The 27,966-nt window shown below is 37.2% G+C and overlaps 1 protein-coding gene across 3 annotated transcripts in view; it reads left to right on the top strand.

Annotated features, from left to right (window-relative positions):
* Nucleotides 1-27,966, top strand: part of CHN1 (chimerin 1) — a 201,297-nt gene that overhangs the window by 49,598 nt on the left and 123,733 nt on the right. Inside the window, exons 4-6 of one of the 3 annotated variants that reach the window (XM_005902544.3) lie at nt 6,181-6,236; nt 22,524-22,555; nt 24,912-25,025. In XM_005902544.3, the coding sequence (XP_005902606.1) occupies nt 6,181-6,236; nt 22,524-22,555; nt 24,912-25,025 (202 nt within the window). Of the gene's footprint in view, nt 1-6,180; nt 6,237-22,523; nt 22,556-24,911; nt 25,026-27,966 lie in introns of those variants that run through there. The other 2 variants (XM_070358719.1, XM_070358721.1) reach the window with 2 other exon arrangements.

The following is a 27,966-nucleotide window of genomic DNA, read 5'->3' as shown; positions in this document are numbered from 1 at the left end:
ATCGAGTTATTCTGTATTTGATATTTGTAAGTTGTTGAAATTTGCTGACTGAAAGAGCAGTAATTCATATTCTTATTTGTTTTGTGTTCCCAGAACAATATATTGTTTAATAGGTTTCCACTTTGGGCTAATTATAGTAAGCACAAAATGTTCAAAAATGAACAGTCTCTAAAAATATTTCCATGGATGTATTTTCCCCCACCCCTGCTGCTTTCTTTTTGATTCTGGGGGGTATAGTTCAAAGAATGAATAAAAATGACTAATGTTCTTTACCTTGCAAAAGATTTTGTCATATAATCTCATTGGCGGGAGGCCTATTAAAAATTTTTCTCTGCATTTTCTGGTTTTCAATTTATCTTTATTCCCTTTGCTCTGACTTGTGCCTTGCGCATTTTAATGTAAGAGCATTTATAAAACCTCAGACTGTTATTTAATCTTGGTGGTGATTTTTCACCCTGCAGAATATTGACTGCTAAATGTGGTATATGCAATTTGTATTTTCTGTATCTTCATATGTCTTAGAGTAGCAACCATTTGTCTTAAAAATGGCGTATTTCCTCTTTTATTTTGGTGATAATACTGAGTTTTTATAGTTTCTTTTAGTGACTTCAAGCCTGAAGAACACTGTCACCCCTTATCATTTTAATAGTAGAACAAGGAGGAGATTATTAGAATAGACTTTGTTTTCTGACGATCAAATGCAAAAACTTCCAATTCAAGGAAATTTTGTGATTAAACTGTTAAAGCTAAGCTGAAAGGCCCATCCCATATTTTAAATGAGTCATGTGAAATTACTTTATGAAATCATGATGTTGTCTAAGAATTTGTGTATGTGCACATTTTAACTAATGAGAAACATAAAAATTACATTTTCACATTGAAGTAATTGGTATGATGATTGTTTAGATTGTTAAATGTGTTTGTCAAATTTCTGATTCTAGGAAGAAATTGAGATGTGGGTTGAATTCTTTTGTTTTCTTTTGCCTTTGCCATTCACAGTCACTTTTACAGTTTTATGTCCAGGTAACTGTAAATAATCCCCAGTAAGGTATTTAATAATAATACTATAAGAAGTTCACATGTCCTAGAGTCTGTGCATTTTAATAGGAAGAGGTTTTTTTAGAACTAACAAGTCTCTGACACCCTTATTTCATCATCATGAGTAGTTGAAGTTTTAAGTTACTGGGGTAAAAGGCCCTGCCCAGTACCCTCAATAATTGAGCTGTGACATTTTGTTTAATTTCTATATATGCCTTATTCAGAGTTGATGAGTAACAAATTCTGTTTGATCATCTTTGGGACTGACAAACCTTAATGCATATGTTACCTTCTTTGTATTGTGACTTAAAATTTTTATAATTAAAGTAATTCTCAAAATGGTGCGGTAAAATCTAAATGGAGTGAGACTTTAAAAAAATCATGCATGTCTGTCCACATAAGGAGATATAAGCAGAATGAAAGCTATTCAGAATGTTTTGATTGTTCACGTCTATTTTGTACTACATCTGTAAAACTGCAGGGGACAGTTACATTCTCATGTCAAAAGTTGCAGCATGTTAAGGATTTTTCTTCTGTCTTTAGCTTGGTGGGGTCCAAGCAGCTTTTCATAATGTGATTCTATAAGAAGCATTTAACCTGTATCTATTTTGTGCATTCTGATTTTGGTTCAGTTGAGCTTGTGAGAACATAATTCTAATACCTTACAAATTCAAATCAATAATTAAGTAGGAGTTAGCAAGATGTCCAAGTTGAGAACTCTTAAAACAAATGCAGTTTTGTTGCTTTTCAATATGTCTGTCTTGAAATCAACCAGGGGCCTAACAGTTTCAAGAGGAGCTGGAATTCTCTTTTGCTTTTATTTTTGTTGCTAAATTTCTTAATTGTTAAATGTTAAAAACAGACTTTAATTTAAAAAACAGATGCTGAAAAACACATGTAAGCCAATTTTGGCCTCAAGATGCCAGCTTGTGGACTCTGAACGTGATTCACAATGTATTGCCTCTAGGTACTAAGAATTTCCGTAAGAAGTACATAAACATTGACACTTTTGAGGTGATTGAAAAATATTGAGTACTTTAATCATATATCTTCTCATCTTGAATTTGGCTATTAATTTTTGGTGAATTATTACACAATTGTGCAATTTAAGTTTCAGCTGACTTTCAGCTTAAATTATAAAAAAAATACTTTCTAAATTTCAGTTCAGTTCAGTTGCTCAGTTGTGTCCAACTCTTTGCGACCCCCTGAATTGCAGCACGCCAGGCCTCCCTGTCCATCATCAACTCCTGGAGTTCACTCAGACTCACGTCCATTGAGTCTGTGATGCCATCCAGCCATCTCATCCTCTGTCATCCCCTTCTCCTCCGGCCCACAATCCCTCCCAGCATCAGCGTCTTTTCCAATGAGTCAACTCTCCGCATGAGGTGGCCAAAGTACTGGAGTTTCAGCCCCAGCATCAGTCCTTCCAGTGACACCCAGGGCTGATCTCCTTTAGAATGGACTGGTTGGATCTCCTTGCAGTCCAAGGGACGCTCAAGAGTTTTCTCCAACACCACAGTTCAAAAGCATCAGTTCTTCGGTGCTCAGCTTTCTTCACAGTCCAACTCTCACATCCATACATGACCACTGGAAAAACCATAGCCTTGACTAGACGGACCTTTGTAGGCATGTAATGTCTCTGCTTTTGAATATGCTATCTAAGTTGGTCATAACTTTTCTTCTAAGGAGGAAGCATCTTTTAATTTCATGGCTGCAGTTACGATCTGCAGTGGTTTTGGAGCCCAAAAAAATAAAGTCTGACACTGTTTTCACTGTTTCCCCATCTATTTCTCATGAAGTAAGTGATTGGACCAGATGCCATGATCTTCGTTTTCTGAATGTTGAGCTTTAAGCCAACTTTTTCACTCTCCACTTTCACCTTCATCAAGAGTCTTTTTAGTTCCTCTTCACTTTCTGCCATAAGGGTGGTGTCATCTGCATATCTGAGGTTATTGATATTTCTCCCGGCAGTCTTGATTCCAGCTTGTGTTTCTTCCAGCCCAGTGTTTCTCATGATGTACTCTGCGTATAAGTTAAATAAGCAGGGTGACAATATACTGCCTTGATGTAGTCCTTTTACTATTTGAAGCCAGTCTGTTGTTCCATGTCCAGTTCTAACTGTTGCTTCCTAACCTGATATAGGTTTCTCAAGAGGCAGGTCTGAATTAATTAATCTTTATTAATTACAGTTTATGATTTTTTATGATCCTTTTGATGAACATTCCCTGAATTCATGTTATATTCAGTTTATCTAATATTCAAAGATCCTCCCTTTATATGTATTTTTATTAAAGATGAGTCATAGAGCTAGATTAACCCTTGGTACCAAGCCAATAGGGGAGGTGTTTGTCTAAAAATTACTCTTCTCAATCAAACAGAACTATACCCTTTGAAACTCTGATGGAAGCAAAGAGTAAAATTCTTGTGAGGTTATCACTCTTTTTCATACTGGCTTATCTTAACATTTGCTTACTGAAAAGGTAGATGCATCACTGATGATAACAGATGCTACAATATTTTTGTGCTTTTACTCAAAATCAACACTTTACTTTCTCTAATAACTTGTAATGTCCTCCTTGGGCACTACTCAGTTCTCATAATTGAGTTTCCATAGGTGACCCTACTTTCTAAACCATTTTCTTGACAAAGGAAAACTACTGCTCAAAACAGAAATGTGAACTGAATTTTCACGTCTTAGTTACAAACAGGGAGAAATGGACCTGAAGAATGGCCCTTTTTGCAAATTATGTTTTTGTCCTCTTGGGAGGATGGAGATTTACAATTATCGCTGGGCTTCACACATGTCTCCAGTGGTAAAGAACCTGCCTGCCATTGTGGGAAACCCAGGAGATGCAGGTTCCATCCCTGGGTTGGGAAGATCCCCTGGAGGAGGGCATGGCACCCCACCCCAGTATTCTTGCCTGAAGAATCCCATGGACAGAGGAGCCTATGGTCCATAGGGTCACAAAGTTGGACACGATTGAAGTGACGCAACACGTACCCACTGGTGATGTACACATGCTCTCGCTAAGTGGGCCACACAAATTTATTGTCACTGCTTTCTCTCTTCCCTTCCCATCTCAGAATTATTCCCTTCATATCATCTCTTTAATCCATAAAAAACATATTCATGGGAATATTTTTGAAAAACCAACTTTCACAGTAAAATATGGTTATCTAAACTATTTTAATATATTTTGTCTCTTAGGGATTTTTGCAACAAGGAGAATAAGGCAAAGGAATACATTTCTATCAGATGTCAAACGTTATTAACTGAGGAAGTGTTTTGTTTATTTTTTGATTCTTAACAGTAAAGCTCCATCTTCTTAGCACTTTTTAAATCATAGCATTACCGTGTTGTTATGTTTTGGTGATGACCTGAAGATGCATTGTGATAATCAAATATTTATTGTAAAGAATCTTCTGTATTAGTATCAGTCACCTACATATAAAAATAGCTAATCTTTATTATTTATCATATGCTGGGGACTGTTTTAAGTCTTTCACATATAGTATTTAATCTTTTTAGTAATCTGTAAAGTAGAAACTATTGTTATCCGCATTTTCAAATGATGAAAGCTGATGCTCAGTATGCAGGGTTAGTGGCAGAGCACCAGCATTCAAATTCCAGGTGGTCTGGTTCAGCAGTTCAGATTTGCAATTTCGGTACTTTGTTGCCTTTACATAGCCCTACAGAACAGTGATGTGTGTGTGTGTATGTTCTTAGTATATTTACTGTATGTATACACACACAGGCTCCTCTGGTGGCTCTGATGGTAAAGAATCCACATGCAGTGCAGGGTTGGGAAGATCTGGGTTGGGAAGATCCCCTGGAGAAGGGAAAGGCTATCCACTCCAGTATTCTGGCCTAGAGAATCCCATGAACTGTATATAATCCATGGGGTTGCAAATAGTCCATGGGGTCGCAAAGAGTCGGAAATGACTGAGCGGCTTTCACTTTCATATACACACATATGCATAGTCTAACTGTATATATTTAAATATGTCTCTGCACTATATGTGAATATCATCAGAGGCAGAGTCTATATAATATGTCCACTTGAAATGTGAGCCTTGTATTATTTGACAATCCCAGATGCTGTCCCAGATATTACATTGACCAAATGTCTATGTATATAAATACACTATTAAATTCAGTTATATGTTGATTATATGTGTAGAAATAGAAAACAGACTTTCTCCAAGAGATAAACTTAGACCTACATAAACACACTTTCTCTGATAACCATACATTCTTTTGATTTTTTCTTTGTTTCAAGTCAAAAAGCCTGAAGTGAGGCTTAGAGGACGTGTGTGTGTGTGCTCAGTCGTGTCTGACTCATTGCAACCCCATGGACTACAGCCGGTCAGGTTCCTCTATCCATGGGATTATCCTGGCAAGAACACGAGTGGGTTGCCTTTCCTTCTCCAGGATCTCCCTGACCCACAGATTGAACCTGCAGCTCCTGCATTGGCAGGCAGATTCTTTACCATTGAGACACCTGGGAAGCCCTTAGAAGGTCATGGTATTGATAAAGTTTTTCATGAGTCCATTTTCAGATGTCCAGAAAATTATCCTCTGGCTAGCTATTTGGTGTTTGAATTCTCTCTTGCTGCATTTACCTTAGTTAAATAAGTGGTGGTAACTTTGGCTTAGAAACTGTTTCTAGGAGAGATTATCTTTGAAGATATATGTTCACAAGATAAATGGGGGGGGGGGGACAGTGTATGTGTTACATCTAGCCTATAAATCCTAATTTTAGTTTCAAATTTGACAATAATGTGCTGTTAAAATACACAAATATTATTTGTTTATAACAGAGACATTCTTTATGTAATATGTCCATAAAAATTGAGGAAAATAAATGACCAGATTATGGAGAACAGAGCCAAATATCCAGTATTGAGTTGTTGTAACACTCTGTGGCTTATAATTTTTTTATTTGTTTGCTTCTGGGCTTTCACTAAATATACTTTGGCTTACTTTCTTTATTTTTTTCATAACAAAATTTAATTTAATAGCAAATAGGACTGTACCACAGTTTTCTTATGAAAGTTAAAAAGCAGGCAGGTTTTGATTCCTAATATATTCAGATGTTCTGCATAAGGGAAACTGACATCTTTTATTTTCTAACTTCCCAGTATATCAACTGCAACAAGAAGCCCCTCATCCTCGGAGAATTACCTGTACTAATGAGGTGGGTGCAATGAAACCATTATGAAATGTCTCTCAATCATTTGTTTCCCAAACTTTGAACTTTTTCAGTGGTGTGGTTGTTTGTGGGATTAACTGTTAATGCTACTTAACATCATAAAATTGTAACTTGAATGCATTTTTCTTAACATTCTTCTCACTTTTTAATAGGCTGTTTGAAACAGGATAGAATAAGACAATATAGCTTTAAGTGATGTTAGTATTCTTTTCAGTGAATTTATACATTCTTCCATTTCTTATTGTTTTATTCTTCTTAAAACAAAGTTTGAAGGCATCATTGTAACATTATGGAAGTAATTTTTCCATCAATAGAAGATTTAAATCATGATTTTAAAAAGCAAAAGTCATAGACAGTTCACGAAAAGAGATACATATATATGACATGATAATATATGAAAAGATGTTCAACTTCATTAATAAGAGAAATGCAAATTAAAATATACAGTGAAAATTTTCACTTTTCAGATTGGCTAACGTCCAGCAGCTGAGAATATACTCTTAGTTGGTAAACCTGTGAGGAAATAGGCACTCATATATTGCTGATGGGAATGTGAAATGCTACAACTTTATATGGTAGTTTTGTAATGTCTGACATCTACATTTATCATTTGACCTAGCAGTCCAAGTTCTACTCTAACTCTGATGAATTGCCTGTACAAATATGAAATAGCATATACTCAAAAGTTTTTCACTGTAGGATTATTTGTAATGGCAGAATGTTGAAAAAAATCTAAATGTTCCTAGGCAACTGATTGAATAAATTATAATACTAAAAAGAATAAGGAAGAATTCTATGAGCTGATATGAATTATGTCCACATACAGAATGTATATGTAGTAATTATGGTCCCTATTTAGTAATAAAGAAGGGAAAATAAGAGAGAAATCTTTTGCAAAAGAGAAACACAGGAAGGTTAACCCAGGTAATAGTGAAATAGTTTTCCATAAGGAGTGGGTGAGGAGCAGTGTAGAGGGGATAAGGGTGGAAGTGAGACTTCTCTGAGGGTGTGTTACTTCTGAACCATGCAAGTGTCTCACATATTTAAATAACCAAATTAAATAAAAAGGATTAAAAACACTCTAAAATTGAATACAAATAGAAACAAGTGAATATAACAAATCCATAATGTTATATCAGCCCTTTGCTGACAAAGGTCCGTATAGTCAAAGCTACGGTTTTTCCAGTAGTCATGTATGGATGTGAGAGTTGGACTGTAAGGAAGGCTGAGTGCTGAAGAATTGGTGCCTTCCAACAGTGGTGTTGAAGAAGACTCTTGAGAGTCCCTTGGACTGCAAGGAGATCAAACCAGTCAGTCCTAAAGGAAAGCAATCCTGAATATTCACTGGAAGGACTGATACTGAAACTGAAGCCCCAGTACTTTGGCCAACCGATGTGAAGCATCAGCTCATTGGAAAAGACCCTGATGCTGGAACAGATTGAAGGCAGGAGAAGAGGACGACAGAGGATGAGATGGTTGGGTGGCATCACCGACTCGATGGACATGGGTTTGAGCAAGCTCCAGGAAATAGTGAAGGACAGGAAAGCCTGGCATGCTACAGTCCATGGGGTTGCGGGGTCACACTACTGAGCGACTGAATGACAACAAATCATCCAAATTAAGTAGCTTTTAAACATATTGTTTTGGCTATACAGATGTAGAAGGAAGTATTCTAAGATCTGAAACATATGAAAAGATCTTTTAGCTATAGTTAGTTTGTTATTGGTACTTGTTCAGAAATTCTGCAGTTATCTTATTGTAACATAGGATAGAGCAAAGGAGTAATTATATTGGATTTTGGGGAACCAAAGTTTTAGGAGATACAAATATGGAATGGAAGGAAAATGACAAATACACTGTGGAATTGAATTTGAATTGGAGGTATCAATATGACCTAATAGATTTTTTAAAATGTATTTTCCATCTCAGTTCATGGAAAGGTCTTAGAAGAAATGTCCCAGTAAGAATGAATAAAACCAGTGCTCAGATTTTAGTTTCCAAGTACTATTTCCTACTAAAAGGAGTCAGTGCTCCTTAGAGAAATTTCCTGATTCTAGAATATAGGGGTGGGAGGTCTGGGAGCATCTTATGTCAGAAAGCAGGTGGATGAGGATGTGTCAAAAATACATAGGATCCCATTTGAAGAGTTCCTACAAGCAAAATGTGGGACAATTTGACATCAGAAAGAATCATAGTAATGAATTACAATTCATTGAATGAAAAGAGAATTTGTAAGTCTATAATGTTACTTAAAGAAAAACCTTCCCCAATACAAAGGGGAGAAGATTGTTTTTTCTAGTAGACTAGTAGCTAAAAATGCAGAAAGAATGGTAATGATTTTTTCACTAATAATTGAGTCAAGCAGGGATTTATCATTGGACATTAAAACATTGAATAAAAAGTTATATGTGAATAGAATAATCACATGGTCTTGATTATATTTCTAGTCTAGTTCACTCTCCCCAAATTCCAGACTATATACCCAGTGTCTGTTCTACCTCCTCCTCCAGTTATCTAGTGGGCATCCCAAATATAACACATCCAACAGAGAACTGACCTTTATCCTCCTTCCCAAACCTGCTTTACCAGAGCCTTGCACATCTCAGTTACTGGCAGTTCCTTACTTACAGTTGAACCAATCCAAACCATGCATCATCCTTGATTGCTTTTTATTTTTTCCTCTTTCATCTCCCCACAATTATTCCATCAGGAAGTCCTATTGGGTCTGTCTTCAGAATAAGTCCAGAACATGTCTAGAATTCTACCACTTCTTACTATCTCCATAGCTACCATTCAGGTATGTACTTTGGAAACTGCTAGATTCCCACCCAAATCCATTCTTTCTTTGGAAATAAGGTTACTCTAAATTTCATCAGCTTTTTTTTTTTTTTTCAATAGTCCTGTCCATGTGACAATTTTCTCTTGTGGAATAGAAGTGAAGGTTAATGTTGGGTCCATTAAAACTTTCCACCCAAGTCCTTCTGAATTATTTTTACCTTCTGCTTGGATTCAGATAAAAACTAGGAACTCTGGACAAGGAGATGGTGGAGCTACAAGATGGAAGATATCTGGATGTAGGACAGTTGTGTTCTTGACCTGAATACTTACCTAGAAATTATATACAGGGCATACTTAGTTTTTGCTTCCTTGATAACTCAGTTGGTAAAGAATCCGCCTGCAGTGCAGGAGACCCCAGTTCGATCCCTGGGTCAGGAAGATCCGCTGGAGAAGGGATAGGCTACCCACTCCAGTATTCTTAGGCTTCCCTTGTGGCTAAGCTGGTAATCCGCCTGCTATGCGGGAGACCTGGGTTCAATCCCTGAGTTGGGAAGATCCCCTGGAGAAGGGAATGGCTACCCACTCCAGTATTCTGCCTGGAGAATTCCATGGACTGAACAGTCCATGGGATCGCAGAGAGTCGGACACAACTGAGCGACTTTCGCTTTCATACTTAGTTTTGTTGTGCTTTGCAGATAATACATTAACAAATTGAAGGTTTGTGGTAACCCTGCATTTCACACAAGTCTGTCAGAGCCATTTTTCCATTAGCATTTGCTCACTTTGTGTCTCTGTGTCACATTTTGAGAATTCCCACAATATTTCAAATTTTGCATTGTTGACATTTTGTTCTGGTGATCTGTGATTATAGTCTTACTACTGTAATTGTTTTGGGGCACTGTTAACCACCTCCACATAAGATGGCAGAATTAATAAATGTGGGTTTTCTGACTGCTCCATCGACTGGCCATTCCCCACCGTCTCTCTCCTTCTCCTCAGGCCTCCCTATTCCCTGAGACAGAACAATATTGAAAATAGGCCAATTGATAGTCCTTGCAATAGCTTCTTAAGTGTTTATGTGAAAGAAAGAATTGCACATCTCTCACTGAATCAGAAGCTAGGCATGATTAAGCTTAGTAGGGAAGGCTGGTTGAAAGCTGAGATAGACCAAAAAGCTAGGCCTCTTGTGCTAAACAGTTAGCCAGGTTGTGAATGCAAAGGAAAAGTTCCTGAAAAGTGCCACTCCAGTGAACACACAGATGATAAGAAAGTGAAATAGTTAATAGCTGATGTGGAGAGAGTTTCCATGGTCTGGATAGAAGATCAAACCAACCACCACATTCCCTTAAGCCAAAGCCTGATCCAGAGCCAAGTCCTAACTCTCTTCAATTCTATGAAGACTGAGAGAGGTGAGGAAACTGCAGAAGAAAAGTCCGAAGCTAGCAAAGATTGGATCCTGAGGTTTAAGCAAAGAAGCCATCTTGTAACATCAGAGTGCAAGTACAAGTGCTGATACACAAGCTACAGCAAGTATCCAGAAGATCTTGCTAAGATAATTAACAAAGGTCATTATACAAAACTACAGATTTTCAGTGTGAATAAAATTGGAATTCGTATCTTTACATGGGAAGAATAGTCATCTAGGTCTTTCATGGCTCGAGAGGAGAAGTCAATGCTTGGCTTCAGAGAACAGGGTTAGGGGTCTTGTTAGGTCTCTAATGCAGATGGTCACTTTTGAGTTGAAGCCAGTGCTCATTTACCATTCTGAAAATCCTAGGGCCCTGAAGAGTTATGCTAAATCTACTCTGTGCTCTATAAATGGAACAAAAAAAACTTGGATGACAGTTCATCTGTTTACAATGTAGTTTACTATTTTAAGCCCACTGTTGAGACCTACTGCTCAGAAAAAGCTATTCCTTTCAAAATATTGCTGCTCATTGGCAATGCACCTGATCACCCAAGGACTCTGATGGAGATACATGAGATTAATGTTTTTTTCATGTCTGTGGGCTTCCCTGGAAGCTCAGGTGGTAAAGAGTCTGCCTGCAAGGTAGGAGATGTGAGTTTGATCCCTGGTTTGGGAAGACCCCCTGGAGAAGGAAATGGCAACCCACCCCACTACTCTTGCCTGGAGAATCCCATGGACAGAGGAGCTTGGCACTGGGCTACAGTCGATGGGTTCGCAGAGTCGGACACAACTGAGCAACTGACACTTCCGCTTTTAATGCAGCATCCATCCTGCAGCTTGGATTGGGAGTAATTTTGACTTCTAGGTCTTTATTATTTAAGAAATGTGTTTTATATCTGTAGATGGATCTGAGCAAAGCCAATGAAAACTTTCTGGAATGGAATCACCTTTTTCTAGATGCCATGAAGAAAATTCATGATTCACAGGAAGAGGTCAAAATATCAACATTAACAGGAGTTTGGAAGAAGTTGATTTCAATCCTCATGGATGCCTTTGAGGGGTTCTTGACTTCAGTGGAGGGAGTAACTGCAGATGTGGTAGAAATATCAAGAGAACTAGGATTAGAAGTGAAGCCTGAAGATGTGACTGAATTGCTGCAATCTCATGTAAAACTTCAATAGATGAGGACTTCTTATGGATGAGCAAAGAAAGGGATTTCTTAAGGTGGAGTCAAGTGCTGGGGAATGTGCTGTGAAGATTGTCGAAATGACAAGAAAGATTTTAGAATATTACATAAACTTAGTTGATAAAGCAGAATTTGAGAGGATTGGCTCCCTTTGAAAGTTTTACTCTGGGTAAAATACTACCAAATAGTATTTGCATGCTGCAGGGAAATTGTTCATGAAAAGAAGAGTCCATGGGTGAGGCAGACATCATTGTCTTTTTTTAAGAAATGGCCGCAGCTTCCCAACCTTCAGCAGCCACCACTCTTAATCAGTCAGCAGCCATCAACATTAGATAAGACCTTGCACCAGATTATGACTCACTGAAGGCTCAGGTGATGGTTAACATTTTTTAGCAAAGAATATTTTAAAATAAAGATATGTATATTATTTTTTAGTTGTAATGCTATTACACAGTAGCATGCATGCAAATATTAACTTACATGCACTGGGAAACCAAGTAATTTGTGAGACTCACTTTATTGCAATATTTGCATTATTGTGGTGTTCTGGAACCAAGCCTACAATATCTCTGAGGTCTGCCTATGTTAGCAAGAAATAGACTTCTATATATTGAAATCAATTTGTCATACTAAATTATTCTACCCTCTTATTGTGTAACAGAAATGATTCTTAACTGATCTTTCCCCTCCTGGTCTGAATTCTCATCATAGGATGTTCTTTTTGAAACTACAGTCAGATCATGTCACTCTTCTCTGAACTGTGCATTGGTTTCCTCTTTCAGAGTAAAAGCCAAGTCTTACCATGACTTATAAGGCCCTGTATAATCACCACATCTGCTTTGTTTTGCTGTGCTCGTCTACTGTTTCTCTGTCACTCATTTTCTCTCCTGTCCTGCTTTGGCCACACCAACCTTCATGGTATTCCTCAAATGCTCTTGAGCTCTTACTAGAAGTTTTCTCTATTCACATGGCTAATTTTTTCATATCCTTCAAGTCTCCTCATCTCAGTGAGGCCCATCCTGACCATTGTGTTTAAAATTATACTTTATCACCCCCAGCATTTCCAGTCCTCACCGATCTTTGTGTCCATAACACTTCTCAATCTGTAACATATTGTATAATTTCGTTACCTATTATGTTTATTGCTCTCTTCCTTTTCTTGAATATAAGCTCCGTGAAAGTAGAGAGATTACTCTATTTTGTTTACTAGTATTTCCCAGGTGCCTTGAACATTGCTTGACACAGAAGTATAGGTGCTTAATAAAGACCTGTTAAGTAAATGAACGGCAGGCACCGAGCACATGTTTAACATTTCTTCTGTTTCAGAGGACATGCTCTGCTAGGTGAGAGTGTGAGTTTGGTACAGGAGTGGGAGGAAAGCAGTTTAACTGAAATCATACTCTTCAGTTCTGATTACCTCTGTGCTGACACAGCCTATAGCTTAACTTCTGACTCTATAAAAAAATATTATCATGCTCATATGTCTCTTGGGTATTATGATGATCCCTTATTTAACACTTATATTATGTGCTGTATCTGGAAAGCATTTTTTGAATGTTCAGTAATAGTATTGAGTTATTAAACCAACTATTTAAAAATCAACCTATCCATTCAAAAACCTGCTTTCACCTTATTTTAATGTCATCTTTATGCTTTTGTGTAAAAAAATTAATGATGCCTTGATGTAGAAGTACATTTAAAAAGGGATCACATCCACAATTCCAGAAAAATGCCTTTACTGTTGAACTGTTAACGTAAACAGATTGATAGTTTCCACCTCTTTAGCCCTACTACTAGAAGTTACTTGAATCTAAGGTGGGAAAATAGTGGGAAAAGAAGTTTATTTTTACAAATTTACCTATTCACCTTTCTAATGTAGTCTACTAATAAAAAAATAACTAATATCAAGAAGCTGAATACCTGGCTTTCAGCAAGTCCCTATATAGTAATTGCAGAGCTTTAAAAAATATAAATATTCTTTATTGAATTTGTAAAATCCAACAGCACATAGAGAGCTATCCTGCTTGGCATGCTGAAGGTTAGTGTTTTCTTGGAAAAAGTATAAAACACAATGGAAAGCATCCTGTATTCTTAATACTTCAAATTTTGATCTAAATATTGCGATTGAGTACCATCCACCCCGACCTGTGCTAACTGAACATGGATCAACCAGAATCAGATAACTAAAATTACTGTTGTTGATAAAATCATTAATGTCCTGAAATTGCTATTATAAATATCATCATTAATATACAAATTAGGTTGTTTATCCAAGGCAAGATGAGCCATGGACTACCACCAAGAGAATCATAACCTGAGACATCTCGACTCCGGAAACTGTGATTAAGAGACATCACAAGACCATGATTAATCCTAGCCACTTTCTCCTATTTGAAAAAACGTGCTAACTCAAAGACCAAGTGGGAATCTGAGGCTTGTCTCCTATTCCCTTGCTAGGAGCCCTGACATATACCCTAACTTTACTGTAAACACCTACTGTCAGGGTTTAGCTTTCTACACTGTAGGCATACAAGCCCTTGCTCAGTTACAATACCACCAAGAATGTTACGGAATTGAGGAGGAAGGTAGGAGCCCAGAAGTTTATTTTACTATTCAGTTCATTCACTCAGTTGTGTCTGACTCTTTGCGACCCCATGAACTGCAGCGCGCCAGGCCTCCCTGTCCATCACTAACCCCAGAGTTCACCCAAACTCATGTCCTTTAAGTCGGTGATGCCATCCAACCACCTCATCCTCTGTCGTCCCTTTCTCCTCCTGCCCTCAATCTTCCCCGGCATCAGGGTCTTTTCAAATGAGTCAGCTCTTCGCATCAAGTATTGGATTTTCAGCTTTAGCATCAGTCCTTCCAATGAACACCCAGGACTGATCTCCTTTAGGATGCACTGGTTTGATCTCCTTGCAGTCCAGGGGACTCTCAAGAGTCTTCTCCAACACCACAGTTCAAAAGCATCAATTCTTCTGTGCTCAGCTTTCTTTATAGTCCAACTCTCACATCCATACATGACTACTGGAGAAACCATAGCCTTGACTAGATGGACCTTTGTGGACAAAGTAATGTCTCTGTTTTTGAATATGCTGTCTAGGTTGGTCATAACTTTCCTTCCAAGGAGTAAGCATCTTTTAATTTCATGGCTGCAGTCACCATCTGCAGTGATTTTGGAGCCCAAAAAAATAGTCAGCCACGGTTTCCACTGTTTCCCCATCTGTTTGCCATGAAGTGATGGGACTGGATGCCATGATCTTAGTTTTCTGAATGTTGAGCTTTAAGCCAACTTTTCCACTCTCCTCTTTCACTTTCATCAAAAGGCTCTTTACTTCTTCTTCACCTTCTGCTATAAGAGTGGTGTCATCTGCATATCTGAGGTTATTGATATTTCTCCCAGCAATCTTGATTCCAGCTTGTGCTTCCTCCAGCCCAGCATTTCTCATGATGTACTCTACATATAAGTTAAATAAGCAGGGTGACAATATACAGCCTTGACATACTCCTTTTCCTATTTGGATTTTACTATTAATGGAGGGTAAATGTTAGACAGCCTTTGTAAATTCCATGACACTTCTTGATCTTGTTTTCTTGGTCACCTTTTCCCTACAAGTCATTTGTTAATATGTAGTTCTTTGACAGGTACCCACTCCTTCACTGTGCTGGCACTGCTTTTTCTTGTGGTTTTTATTTATTTATTTTTTTGGTTTGTTGAAGTCTGTTATCCACATTATTGGCTTCCCTGGTGGCATAGTAGTAAAGAGTTCACCTGCCAATGCAGGAGACATGGGTTTGATCCCTGGGTCAGAAAGATCCCCTGGAGAAGGAAATGGCAACCCACTCTAGTATTCTTGCCTGGGAAATCCCATGGACAGAGGAGCCTGGTGAGCTACAGTCCAAGGGGGTGGCAAGAGAGTTGGACACAGCTTAGCGACAAAACAACAATAATATTGTCCATGTTGATTTTTTTTGTGGTGTAAAATGCATGAGAAGAAACAATAATTTTGAAAATGTAGTGGAAAATGTGTTCTTCACTGGAAAACTGTGTTGTCTACATGCTGCACATCCTTACAGAGTATCTGATTTTAGTCTTCATTGTCTTTGAGCTGTTTTAAATTAGCTCCTCCTCCTCTTCCTAGTCTTCCTTTTCCTCTTTCTCCTCCTCCTCCTCCCTTTCCTCTTCCTCCCCTTTAATCCTCTCCTCATTCTCTGTCCTCCTCCCCTGCACTTTTACATAGGAAGTAAAAATAGATCCAAAGCTCGATTTGAGTATTTACTGACTTATAAGTCTTTAATTCAATATCTACCATTGTGGGAAGCAAGCACCAAGTGCAGCTTTTTTCCTCCCTCTTCCCTCTTTCATGCCTCCAGATAACTGAGCCATTTTGAAAAACAGTACAAAATAAAATTTTGACAGTTGAAAGCATTTTTATTTTTGTATATAGGCTTTATGTACATCCTCTAGGTTGCTGCTGCTGCTGCTGCTAAGTCGCTTCAGTCGTGTCCAACTCTATGCGACCCCAGAGACGGCAGCCCTCCAGGCTCCCCTGTTCCTGGTTGCTACCTGAAAAATTAATAATATTTGGCCAAGGTCATATTCCTTAACATTTCATGTATTTATACCCTTTCAGAAAGCATCCTATAGAATTCCAGACTAAGTTTAAAGAGGCTGCCTCTATGTACCATTGTTCAAATATAAACAAAAGGGAAGTATTGATGTCTGACTAGGTCAGTAGCACTGTTAGGAAGGAACAGCACTGAACATTTTGGAAGTGTTCTGTTTTAGTTCATTATTCTAGTGGTTTTGTCTTCAGAATTATATATTTTTTAAAATTGAATTTAAATTAGAAAAAACATTTTTTTAGAACTACTGTTTTGAACTATGGCCATGAATAGGGTTTCATTAAAGAAGTAATCCAAAACATGAATCTATATTATTGTGGGAGAGGAAGGGAGAGGATTAACAATTATTATGTATATATATATATTTTAATTTCTGCTGTTTTTAGTTTTTCTTTGGAGAGCAAAATACTTCTATATGAAATAAGTCCTTTTTATTTTTGTGGAAAATAAAATATAAGAATTAAGACTTTAGTTTGGAAGAGTGTGGTTTGATGAATTTGATTAAAATGTTTTATGTATGAAGAAAGTAGGTCATTACTTACAAAGTTCTACAATAAATGTTAATTTGATGGATTCCATTGACATTTAAAATATTGTAGAATGGCATCTGTTTAGCTATCAAATTCTTATATTATGCACTTTATGTTATATTCAATAATGGTAGATTAAGTTTTCTTTCTGTGGTGGAAGTACATACAACATTTATGCAGACCAAGCTACAAAACCTTTTATGAGCACCTTTTATTTTTAGTTAGGAATTTTTTGTTCTCCTCATTTCTCATTTTATCTACCCACTATATGCTATCATAAAAAAAATGTTACCTACTAAATACAGAAAATTAGAGAAAGCAAAGCATATAATTCAGCACAAGTGCTAATTTAAAATCACGTCTTAGCCACATTGACTTCAACCAGTTCTTGTCTGAAAAAAGGTCCTTGACTATTATTATGAACTTCAAAAACTTAGAAATAAGCATACAAATGTTTATATACACACAAACATTTTTATATTGCATATAACATTTAAATTCCCAGTTTGATCTACTTGCAAGTAAACTAGTTTTAGGATTATATATAATCATTTGTACGATTTCATTTGAATCCATTTCAAATTGATTGTAAGGTGGTTATATTACCAACTAATCCTTTAATTTGATTATCAGGGTAATGCTATAGTGTCTGTGAGTTTGAAAAGACTATCCCAAGTCACTGCTTAAATAATGATACCTTAGACATCCCCTAAACATGTAGGGGAGGAAAAACCTCTATCCTCTTAAATTCAGTGTCTGGGCCTACAAATTAAACTTAACAAAAGAGAGATTAACAGAAAAGATTTATTTCATATGCACTTAGGTGAGGAGGGGCTCAAAGCAGGTAAATGAAAACCCTAAGAGGCAGTTACACCCAAGGGCTTATATGCTATTTTAACAAGGAATATTCAAGTGTGTAAAAGAGACAAAGGAATCAGGAGTCTGGGCTTCCGAGAGAGGTGGGAAGTTGTGGGAAGGTGATTAGGAACTGTACAGTAAGTAAGGGCTACTTAGTAAGGGTTAATTATGCAGATTCAAGTCATCTTGGGTGATCATTGTCTCTGAAGTTAGGTTCTTCTGCTCCTGTTTCAGGAGAAGATGCCTTTACAAAGGGAAGTTAAATCTATGCCCTAGTTTTAGACAGAAATGGGGAGGGCAGGTGTCTCTTCCTGTGTTTGCTCTTTCTTAATTCCCTTCAGCTCAAAATAATCCTTATGCTAAAGTGGCATGATCTGATCCTCTTCACTACCTAAATAAGAGAACAATAACCCGGTGTACGAGACAGCAAAAGAGACACTGATGTATAGAACAGTCTTATGGACTCTGTGGGAGAGGGAGAGGGTGGGAAGATTTGGGAGAATGGCAATGAAACATGTAAAATATCATGTAGGAAACGAGTTGCCAGTCCAGGTTCGATGCATGATGCTGGATGCTTGGGGCTGGTGCACTGGGACGGCCCAGAGGGATGGTATGGGGAGGGAGGAGGGAGGAGGGTTCGGGATGGGGAACACATGTATACCTGTGGCGGATTCATTTTGATATTTGGCAAAACTAATACAATTATGTAAAGTTTAAAAATAAAATAAAATTGGAAGGAAAACTAAGATCCTGCATCAGCCTAAAAAAAAAAAAAAATGTAGGTTAGGCATTATAATGGTATAGTTTCTTATTTATTTCAATGTATAAAAACCCAAAAGAAAAAATGTTTAAATATTAACTGTGATTAGCACTAGAATGAGAATTTGAATATACTACTTTTGGAATCAGAAAAGAAATAATAAACATTTTTCAAATTTTTAATATTCTGTATTAGAAATACAGTTTTTAAATAAATTATTATTCTAAACCACAATTTTTTATTAACAGCAAGAAAAATATGAACTAATAAAAATTTCTCTGATATTTAAAATAAATAAAGTAAAATTCAAAAAAAAAAGAATTAGTTTGTATTTAAGTTTTATTTGACACTTCCATTATAAAAATGCAAAGAAGATGTAAATTGGTGTGTGAATATTGTTTTGAACTTACTGTTTAGGTAATCAATGTTTACCTAAAACATTGACAGTTCCATTATAAAAATGCAAAGAAGATGTAAATTGGTGTGTGAATATTGTTTTGAACTTACTATTAGGTAATCAATGTTTACCTAATTTCTTTTAATTCAAGATGTTTTGGGTAAAGGAAAAAAATTATTCAGCAATATAAGGCCAAAATTAATTGTCTTATGAAAATGGTTGCTTAGGCAATCAGTGGAAGCATATAGTAAGTAGACCAATGCAGAACTATCAAATAAGTAATCACTATTTGTATTTGTCTTGGGTTGTAACTCTGTTACTGAACCAAACTTGCCTCCACACTTGCAACATAGCTAAGTCAATTTACTGACACTGGGTTTGGCGAAGGAAAGTACAATACCTATTGCCTAGCTAAGCAGAGAATGGGCAGCTCCTGATGAAAAGAACCGAACTCTTCAATGGCTTTCATGGAAGGCTTTTTTAAGGCAACATTGGGCTGAGGGCTGCAGGGGAAATGACTTTGTTCTCATTGGTTGATGGTGAGGTCATGGGGTGGTGTTTAAGAATCCTAATCAAGAATCCTAATCGTTAACTCTCGGTCAGCACATAGTCACTGGCCTCTGCCTGGTATGGGCCTTAGTTCCTGCAGAGTAACTCAAAAATACATGTCAGATTGTTGTGTATATCCCTTGAGGGGGAACTTGGGTGCTTTTATTGCTGAGCTACTGTTTCTTGACTGCTTTTGTTTCTACTACTTGAGAAACTGCTTGATTCTTCCCTGATTAGTACCTACTTGAGTTTCCTCTTTGGAACTCAGGAAAGGCCTAGGAGACTAAAACCTTTTTTTACATACAAGAAATAGGGGACAAGGAGAGGCTGTTGTACCTGGGAGGGCCCTGCAGTAAATATGGCAAGTTTGCTGAACACAGAGTCCTGCTCAGTTTCAGTGCCACTGACTGCCACACCATTTGGGGCCAGCAGTTCCTTAGTCTTCACTACTACTTGTACTTGTCCCAGATTTTCATTAATGAGTAGAGTATATTCAAGACCTTTCCTCTGTTTTTACCTCGGTCACATATGTCTAATAAGGTAATTTATCTTTAGCCACCTACAAAGATACCACAATTTGAGGGAAATGCCAGATTAGAATGGGGGACCCATTCTAATGTGTCTGAGACTCCACTATTAGTTTGTACAAAAGTTATTCTTGATTTCTGGTTTTTTATGGTGATATTCTTTGTTAAAAGATTATTTTACAGGCAGTCCTAAGGTCCTATTTTGCCTTTCCCAGGGGCCTCTCAGTTTAATTATCTCTCAGCTTCCTCAAGGTATCATTTGAATTTGGTATATATTTTTCCAGATCTCTCTCTATGCTGTAGATATATATTATTGCATGCACAAGTGATTTTCCTAAATGGTACCATACTGTATCACTATTACAGCTTATGTTTGTATTCAGTTATTTATCTTGGTGACCTCTTCATGTTAGTTCCTTTAGAGCTACATTATTCCTTCAAGCCATGCATATCATTTATACTGTAAAGCAGTTTAGTTATTCCTCTGTTGGTGTATATTTATTTCCATTTTTAAAATGACTGTGAACTGTGCTTCATTCTTATACATATCTTCATATATACATTTGCAAGTGTTCCTCTATAGTCAAGTACCAGGGATTTACATATTTTTAATTTGAATAAACACTGCACAGTTGTTCTGGAAAACATTTCATCATATAATACTATAGAACCTTAAGTTAGTTATTTAAGACCTAAAGATTAAATTTTTCTCTCAAAAGCAAAGGTTTGCTCTTAAACAAAAATAGTTTTGTGGCCCTGCCCTTCCTCTGTAGCTGTGGGGACCAGCTGGCATATTTTTAGCACACTGAGGTTTATGAGCAGAGAAATTATGCAACAAGACCAAATCAGGTGGAATTTACTTTTGAGAATTTGAATGACTTGACTACAATTTCAACAGACAACAGAAGATTCCTAAAGGGTAAAGTGTTACATAAATACAGTTTTCAGTAAATGGTAACATTGTGTCTCTCCTACAGAAATGAAGATGAACATGTGTTTAAAATGTATTTTCTCATAGAAGAAACCAGGCAAATGTTAATAATCAGTTCTAAAGGAAAAGTCAAAATAGCATATATTTATAGAGATTCAAGGAATGTTGAGATAAATTGCACTTAAAGACAAAGCCTGTTTTTCCCCTGAGGAGGGCTAAGGAAGAAGTCAATTAAACCACTGCCGCACAGGAAGAGTGTATGTGTGTGTGTATCAGTTACCTGCATTTTAGAGAATTCAAAAATAGCTCAAAGACAATGATCTGGGCTAGATAAGCCAGCAGCATATGCTAGAGATCATACATTTCATTGAACTGCAAAATTTATTTCTCAAATATGAATAAATACCTCAAGCTTGCTGAAAACAGTACCAGACCTTGATGACCCATGGGTAGGTCGCCTAAACTTGGTGGTCAGGCTCTGTGTGGAGGTGAAGGGAGATAGTCCCCAAAAGGATAGACTGAGATGCTTTGGGAAACTGCCATATTTAATTTAGATGAATCAGTGTCAAATAGACAAAGGGTTTGGGCCCTTCTTGCTACTTCAGAGTAAGAATCCCAGTTTCACCTTGGGTTCTACCAGGTCACCTTGATCAAGTTCCCTAAGCATGCTGAGTCTCAGTTTTCTTCAGCAGCGTAATGAGAATGATAATACTATCTTATGAGGATGAAGTAGAATACTTTATCTCATTGTGAGCATTAAATAATTCAGAAATGTAATTATAACACCTAGCATGAACTCAGTGAATGTAGTGCACGGTGCCTACAATGGACCACTGCGATAAGCTACCCCCTTGTTCCACTTCTGTCAAGACCCAGTTTAAGTGTCATCTCAGAGCAGTCTCCTGATCGCCCAACCTAAACACCTCATCAGTCCCCCCTTTGCTGTTACTCATTCTCCTTTTCATTATAGCACTTATTACTGCTTCCTATTCTCTTGTTCGTTTTGTTTCTTCAAACCTCCTTATTGTCTGTCTCTCATCATCAGAATGTAAATCTCAAGAGTAACGACTGGTTTGTCATATTACAGTTATGATGATGCCTACCAGTTATTTGCCACTAAATAAATGTCTCTTGAATGAACAGGTCTAATATTCTAAGTCTACCTCAGGAAAATTCCTTAGAATCTATTCTACTGGACCTTTCTTTAGATACAATGAGCACACAGACCAGGAAAAGCTCTTGGAGAGGTAGACTATGGTGAAGGAAGAGCTGAAGGGGCAAACAAAGGGGCAAGATTATATGGAGATGTTAACAGAATGGGGAATATGGTGCAACAGGAAGGGAGTGGATGGGAGAGAAAGCCACAGTCTGTTCTGACACAACCATGGCATTAAGGTTTTGGATGTTTTATTTTACTTTTTGAATAAAGCGATGTAAATTTTTTTTTTCAGATTCATAAAGTCCTAGAAATGAAAGATAATTTAGTCTAACTGTTTTTACAAGCACAATTTTATAGATAAGAAAAAGGCCTGGGAGATGAAGTGACCAGTCCAAATGAAAGAGTTGATCTGCTGACAACATTGGGACTGCAGGCTCTGATTTTTCTAATCTTATTCTAATTCTTTCTCTTAATATATGCTTTAGTTTGTCACGTGTTCAAAATGTTGAGTTGTATTCTGAACATTTCCATTTCATAAATATCCTTCTTCTCTTTCCCAATAGGTAGAAAATAGACCAAAGTATTACGGAAGAGAGTAAGTATGGATTATCAGAAAACATTTTATAGATTGGAATATGTAAGAGAAACAGGTAAATGGATACTTTTAGTAAAAAATAAAACCAGGAGGAGAGAAGTGTTGAAGTTTGATTGAGTTAAATTATTTTTCTGACTATAAATGTAATTATAGTTGGTGAAAATATAGAACATAAAGATAAGTATTGCAAAAAATAACTGAGAAAAAATGTGCACACAATGCTAACATATAGATGCAAGCCATGTAGAGTAAATAAATAATACTAGATGTGTATGAGGGAATGTATATATTTGTATGTATGCATATATTAAACATATAGATACATATACACATATATGTAATGATATGGGTGGTTTATTCTACATTTATACTTTTATTTTCCAATTTTCTATAAGTCATTTTCTGCCTAGAAATAACTAATGTTAAAAAGTTGAAGTATTATCTTCTGAAGATCTATTTTCTTAATGGTTTTTCCAAATTGAGTTATTATACATAGAATTTTTGTAGCCTGATTTAATATTAATAATGAGCATTTTTCTATTTTATGAAAAAATGTAACGATTTTTAAAGTCCTTGATTCTTCTAATTATTAAAAAAAAAATAGAAATATAGCCCTTTGGGGAAGAGAACAAAAATCACCTATAATCCTATCATTCCCCAAATTCATTTATCTTTCAGATAAACAATAATGTCTAAAACAAGTATTTTTGTCTAAAGCTCTGTTTACATTTTCAGGACTCTTATAAGTAAAACCTGGGCGCTTATGAGTTGTGGGGAGCCAGTGGTGTTCTTTACGTTATACTATAGTCATTTCTATGCTTTTGGCTGGTAGGCTGAATTTAAACTATAGTATTAAAGGTAATACTATAAGAAATATCTTAGCGCATAAAGGTTTTACTGGGAGGGAAATTTTGGGTCAACTGGTACGAATAGTTTTAAGAGTCTTTAAATACCATCATCAAGTTTTGTCCCTAAATTAGTTTCCTTGAATGAGATTTCCTTTTAAATTAATTGTGCCTTTAAAAGCAAGGAGATATTAAATTCTCTCAATTAACTGATGTCATGTAAACTTAAAATGGAGAAGGAAATGGCAGCCCACTCCAGTGTTCTTGCCTGTAGAATCCCAGGGACAGAGGAGCCTGCTGTCTATGGGGTAGGCTGCTGTCTACGGGGTCATACAGGGTCGGACACGACTGAAGCGATTTAGCAGTAGCAAACTTAAAATTTATCAATCTGATAATCTAATATATGTGTTATTACCAGGGATAGGCTACCATCTTCTTGTTCCAACAGAATCAGAGTGGATCTGGTTCTGAACGATTGAGGAAATTTATGGAGATAAGAAATACCGGGAGCCATCATTAAACATTGTTATTCTAATTGTCATGTTGTCTAAAACATGTTCTAATTGAGCATAGTTACACGAGCTACTTTAAGACTTAAATTGAGAAAGACCAACTTGAACTCTCATAAAGTTCTTAAATTATTATTATACCATTTCAGGGCCTTTTCAATGTATCATTCCAAATTCAAGGGACTGTTGGGGTTTTTTGTACCTTTAAAAGCTATAGTCTCACTTGAGCATTTGCTCAATTCAATTTTCTTTGAGTTAATAAAAGGATATAATATATGTGTAGGTTCTTTGTAAATTGTGCATCACCATACGAATACAAGGTGATTTTATATTTTTAATACTAATGGTTAGTTACATTGATGTTTCTAAATTTTCCAGTGTTTTATGTCAGAATGTTACAGGTGAACCTACCATGTTTTATATAAGGAATGTGTTATTTGTGTTTATTCTTCTGTTAATCAAAAATAGTGTTTTAGCAGGGAGTGAAAGCAAGTGTTACAGTTGTTGGCTCTTGGCTTGAGTATGCACTGATGCAGATTATGCACATTATTGGGCAATCATGCCAATTAAGGGCAACCCAGGGTCCTGGAAAATTGCCAACCATAGACTCTGAGCCAAAAGTTTGAAGCAATGCCACTGGTGTGAAGAAAGGAAGTAGGACATGTTTCTGTGTATTTTTTTAGCATGTCCATATGGTCAGGCAACTACGTAAGAAGGGAATTGTCCTCTTGAGAGAGGTGGTTGATCTTCCCGGAGATGGAAGTGAATTTTGTCTCCGTGATTGTTAAATGGATTGGAGAGCTACTTCGGTGCTGTTCTTGTCACTACAGAGAAGCCGGCCCAGGGCCAGGCCCTGGGAAACACAAGCACAGTTAAACCCAACTGCTCCCCTCTGATTATATGGCAGTACTTTGCCCAGAAAACTACAGGAGAAGGTGGGAGGTTTTGTTTTATCAAAAAAGGTGGAAAGCTTGCAGTTTCTGAATTGACTTTGTTTCTTAGGTTTCACGGCATGATCTCCCGAGAAGCTGCAGACCAGCTCTTGAGTGTAGCTGAGGGGAGCTACCTCATTCGGGAGAGCCAGCGTCAGCCAGGAACCTACACTTTGGCTTTAAGGTTGGTCGTGGACCTGTAATTATAACTGTGCCTCGTTCAAAACCCTCTTAATAGAGGGCTTTAAATTTTGAAAGCATCCAGCATGTAATTGAATTGGTTCTTGTTTTCTTGGGACCTAATTACCATTTTAATAGCTTTGAGACTCTTAAAAATTCCTCATGAATGGTAGCACTCAGTAATTAAGAACTTTTAAGGCATTTTTATTGTAGCTGCTTCCTTATATTTCATCGTACCTGTTCCCTCCCATCTGTCCTGCTGTGTCAGCGCCCATCTATTTTTTGAATAAGGAAAGGAACTAAAGAGAAAAGATCTTTGTAACTTCTAAAATTAAAGCCAATGTCATTTCTCTTAAATTGGCTTTTGGTTCAGGCAGCTTTCTTTGGGAACTCCTGGCTCTTTCCTACCTATTGAACTTTGCCTGGCATTTTGTCTGTTCTTCGCTTACAGCACAGTGGCCAGAAACAAATATATCCATTAACCCTGCAGTAATAACAGAACAATAATGCAATAGCATGCTTACCTGTTGGGCCTGCCTCCTGCCAGGCCTCTAACCTCATTTAATCTTCCTAACAGTTCTAGGATGTACGTACAATTACTGTCTCCACTTTATAAATAAGGAAACAGAGGACCTAGAGGTTGAGGAGCTTGGCCAGGGTCATACACTTAAAAATTCACGTAGCTGGGATTTGAACCTAGGCAGTTGGGTTTCAGGGAGAAGGCAATGGCATCCCACTCCAGTACTCTTGCCTGGAAAATCCCATGGACGGAGGAGCCTGGTAGGCTGCAGTCCATGGAGTCACTAAGAGTCGGACACGACTGACTTCACTTTCACTCTACACTTTCATGCATTGGAGAAGGAAATGGCAGCTCACTCCAGTGTTCTTGCCTTGAGAATCCCAGGGACAGGGGAGCCTGATGGGGCTGCCGTCTGTGGAGTCGCACAGAGTTGGACATGACTGAAGCGACTTAGCAGCAGCAGCAGCACTTGGGTTTCAGAGTCTATGCTCTTAATCGCTCCACATTGTTGCCTCTCCAGAGGCTTAGAATAATTATCAATTGTCTTTGTTCACTCCTTTGTTTGTTCATGTGTGCATTCACTTATACGTTGCTTGGAAAAGATTTAAAAGTAGAAACTTCATTTAAGAAAGAAGTCAAAGAAATAGCATTTCTCTTGGTAACCACAGAGAGACGATAGAAAGATGATAATGTAGCTTAGGACTCTGGTATGATCGTGTTTAACTCCTCCAATCACTTATGCTTGGTAAGTGAGCAGGGACTGCTCTTATTCCCAGCCACCAGATTTATTATTCATCTTTCTGGCAAAAGAATGATATAATACAGTATTTCTTCATGCTGAATTTGGAATCAATGGCATACTTGGAGAACAGAGGTTGTTAATAGGAATTCATGGAAATTTGCTCTTTATGGAAAATTATAAAATGTAAATCCCTCTTCAATTAATTAATTATATATTTTCCAGGTTTAACTTGTGACATAGAGGGGAGAAACATCTGGGCTGGGAACCCAAATACCTATTCCTGTTGCCACTAAATAAACTAAAAGATTGATCTGGGGCAAATCACCTATATTCTTGAAACCGCCATCTTCATCTTTCTACTCTTACCATTTTATAATTCTAGGATTCTGTGACATCATGTATCCAAATAGATAGTCATCTGAGTGCCTGGGGCAGATAAGCCTCTAACTACAGGCTCATGGGCCAAACGAAGGAAGAAGGAAGTGGGGTGAGAGGAAAGAAAGAAGTCTGTACACTCTTCCTTTTCCATTTGTTGCCGTCTCCCCACCTTCTGAGATCCCGTAGCAAGTTTGAGAGCTAGAATTGGAATTCAGTTTTGCCACACTGCAAAGTTCAGATACTTTCCATTATACCACGTTGCCTCTCATAATGTGGTCATAATGCTGATTTTACTGAATGACTCCCCTGGGGTGAAGCAGCACCCCAGTCTTCCCAGCTCCTCCTCGTTCCTGCCCTCTCACCCTCGCTACTGCTACTCGAGACTTTATTTGTAATCACTCACTGTTCACTCTGGCCCAGAAATCCTAGAATTGGATTGAGGAATAGATCAACATGAGTTTGATGTATAGGCCTTGGGCAACATGCAGCTTTCCTTTTGTTTTGGAACAATCATCATAAAGTTTTCACATGGCAAAGAGATAGTAAAAGGGGTTGTAGTGGAGGTGGGCAATTTGTGAATATGCTTTGTGAGCAATTTAAATGCTGAAATATGATTCTCTTAGTTTTGAACTAGATGTATGGCACGGAAGATAAACAGAATGTGAAATAGTTGTATTGATTTATCTATTAATCTTATCTGATACTCCCCATTTCAACTAATGATTCTCCCAACTAACAGTTTGTTTTAACAGAATGTGTGATCCACTGAAGTAGGGGGGCAGTTTGAATTTATAGCCATCAGTGTTCATTATGTTGTTGTCATTGTTCATCATGTGTTTTCTGTATTAAACAGGCCCTAAAATTAGGAATAAGTTGTTGAACTCAAGTTGTTCCGTAGGCACCTCAACCTCAGTATGTCCAAAACCAAGCTCATCAGTTTTCCTACCAGATACGCTTGTATTCCCTTTAATAGCTGGTGACACTGTTATTTAGCCATTTCATAAGACCAAAAGCAAGACACCATTTTCTTTTCTCTTAGTTCTGTTTTAAGATGTCTGTAGGCTTGGCCTTACTCATTTAGAGGCTTCCATCTTATACTGTTATCAAATACTATATCCCATATCAAATGTTTATTTTTTTGCTGTTGGTTGTGTTTTGAAATATAAATTGCTTTTGGAATTAACTTTAGTTTTGTAGTTTTACTTTTATGTTTTGGAACCATATCTTTTTTTTATATATATTTTATACCTTTTCATAGACTCTGAAAAACCTAAAGTACTTGTACCTGTATTATCTAATGATTAA

Source organism: Bos mutus, chromosome 2 (assembly GCF_027580195.1).
Source record: "Bos mutus isolate GX-2022 chromosome 2, NWIPB_WYAK_1.1, whole genome shotgun sequence".
Classification (NCBI taxonomy): Eukaryota; Metazoa; Chordata; class Mammalia; order Artiodactyla; family Bovidae; genus Bos; species Bos mutus.
Note: the sequence above shows the minus strand (reverse complement) of the source record. Positions and strands in the feature narration are given on the sequence as shown.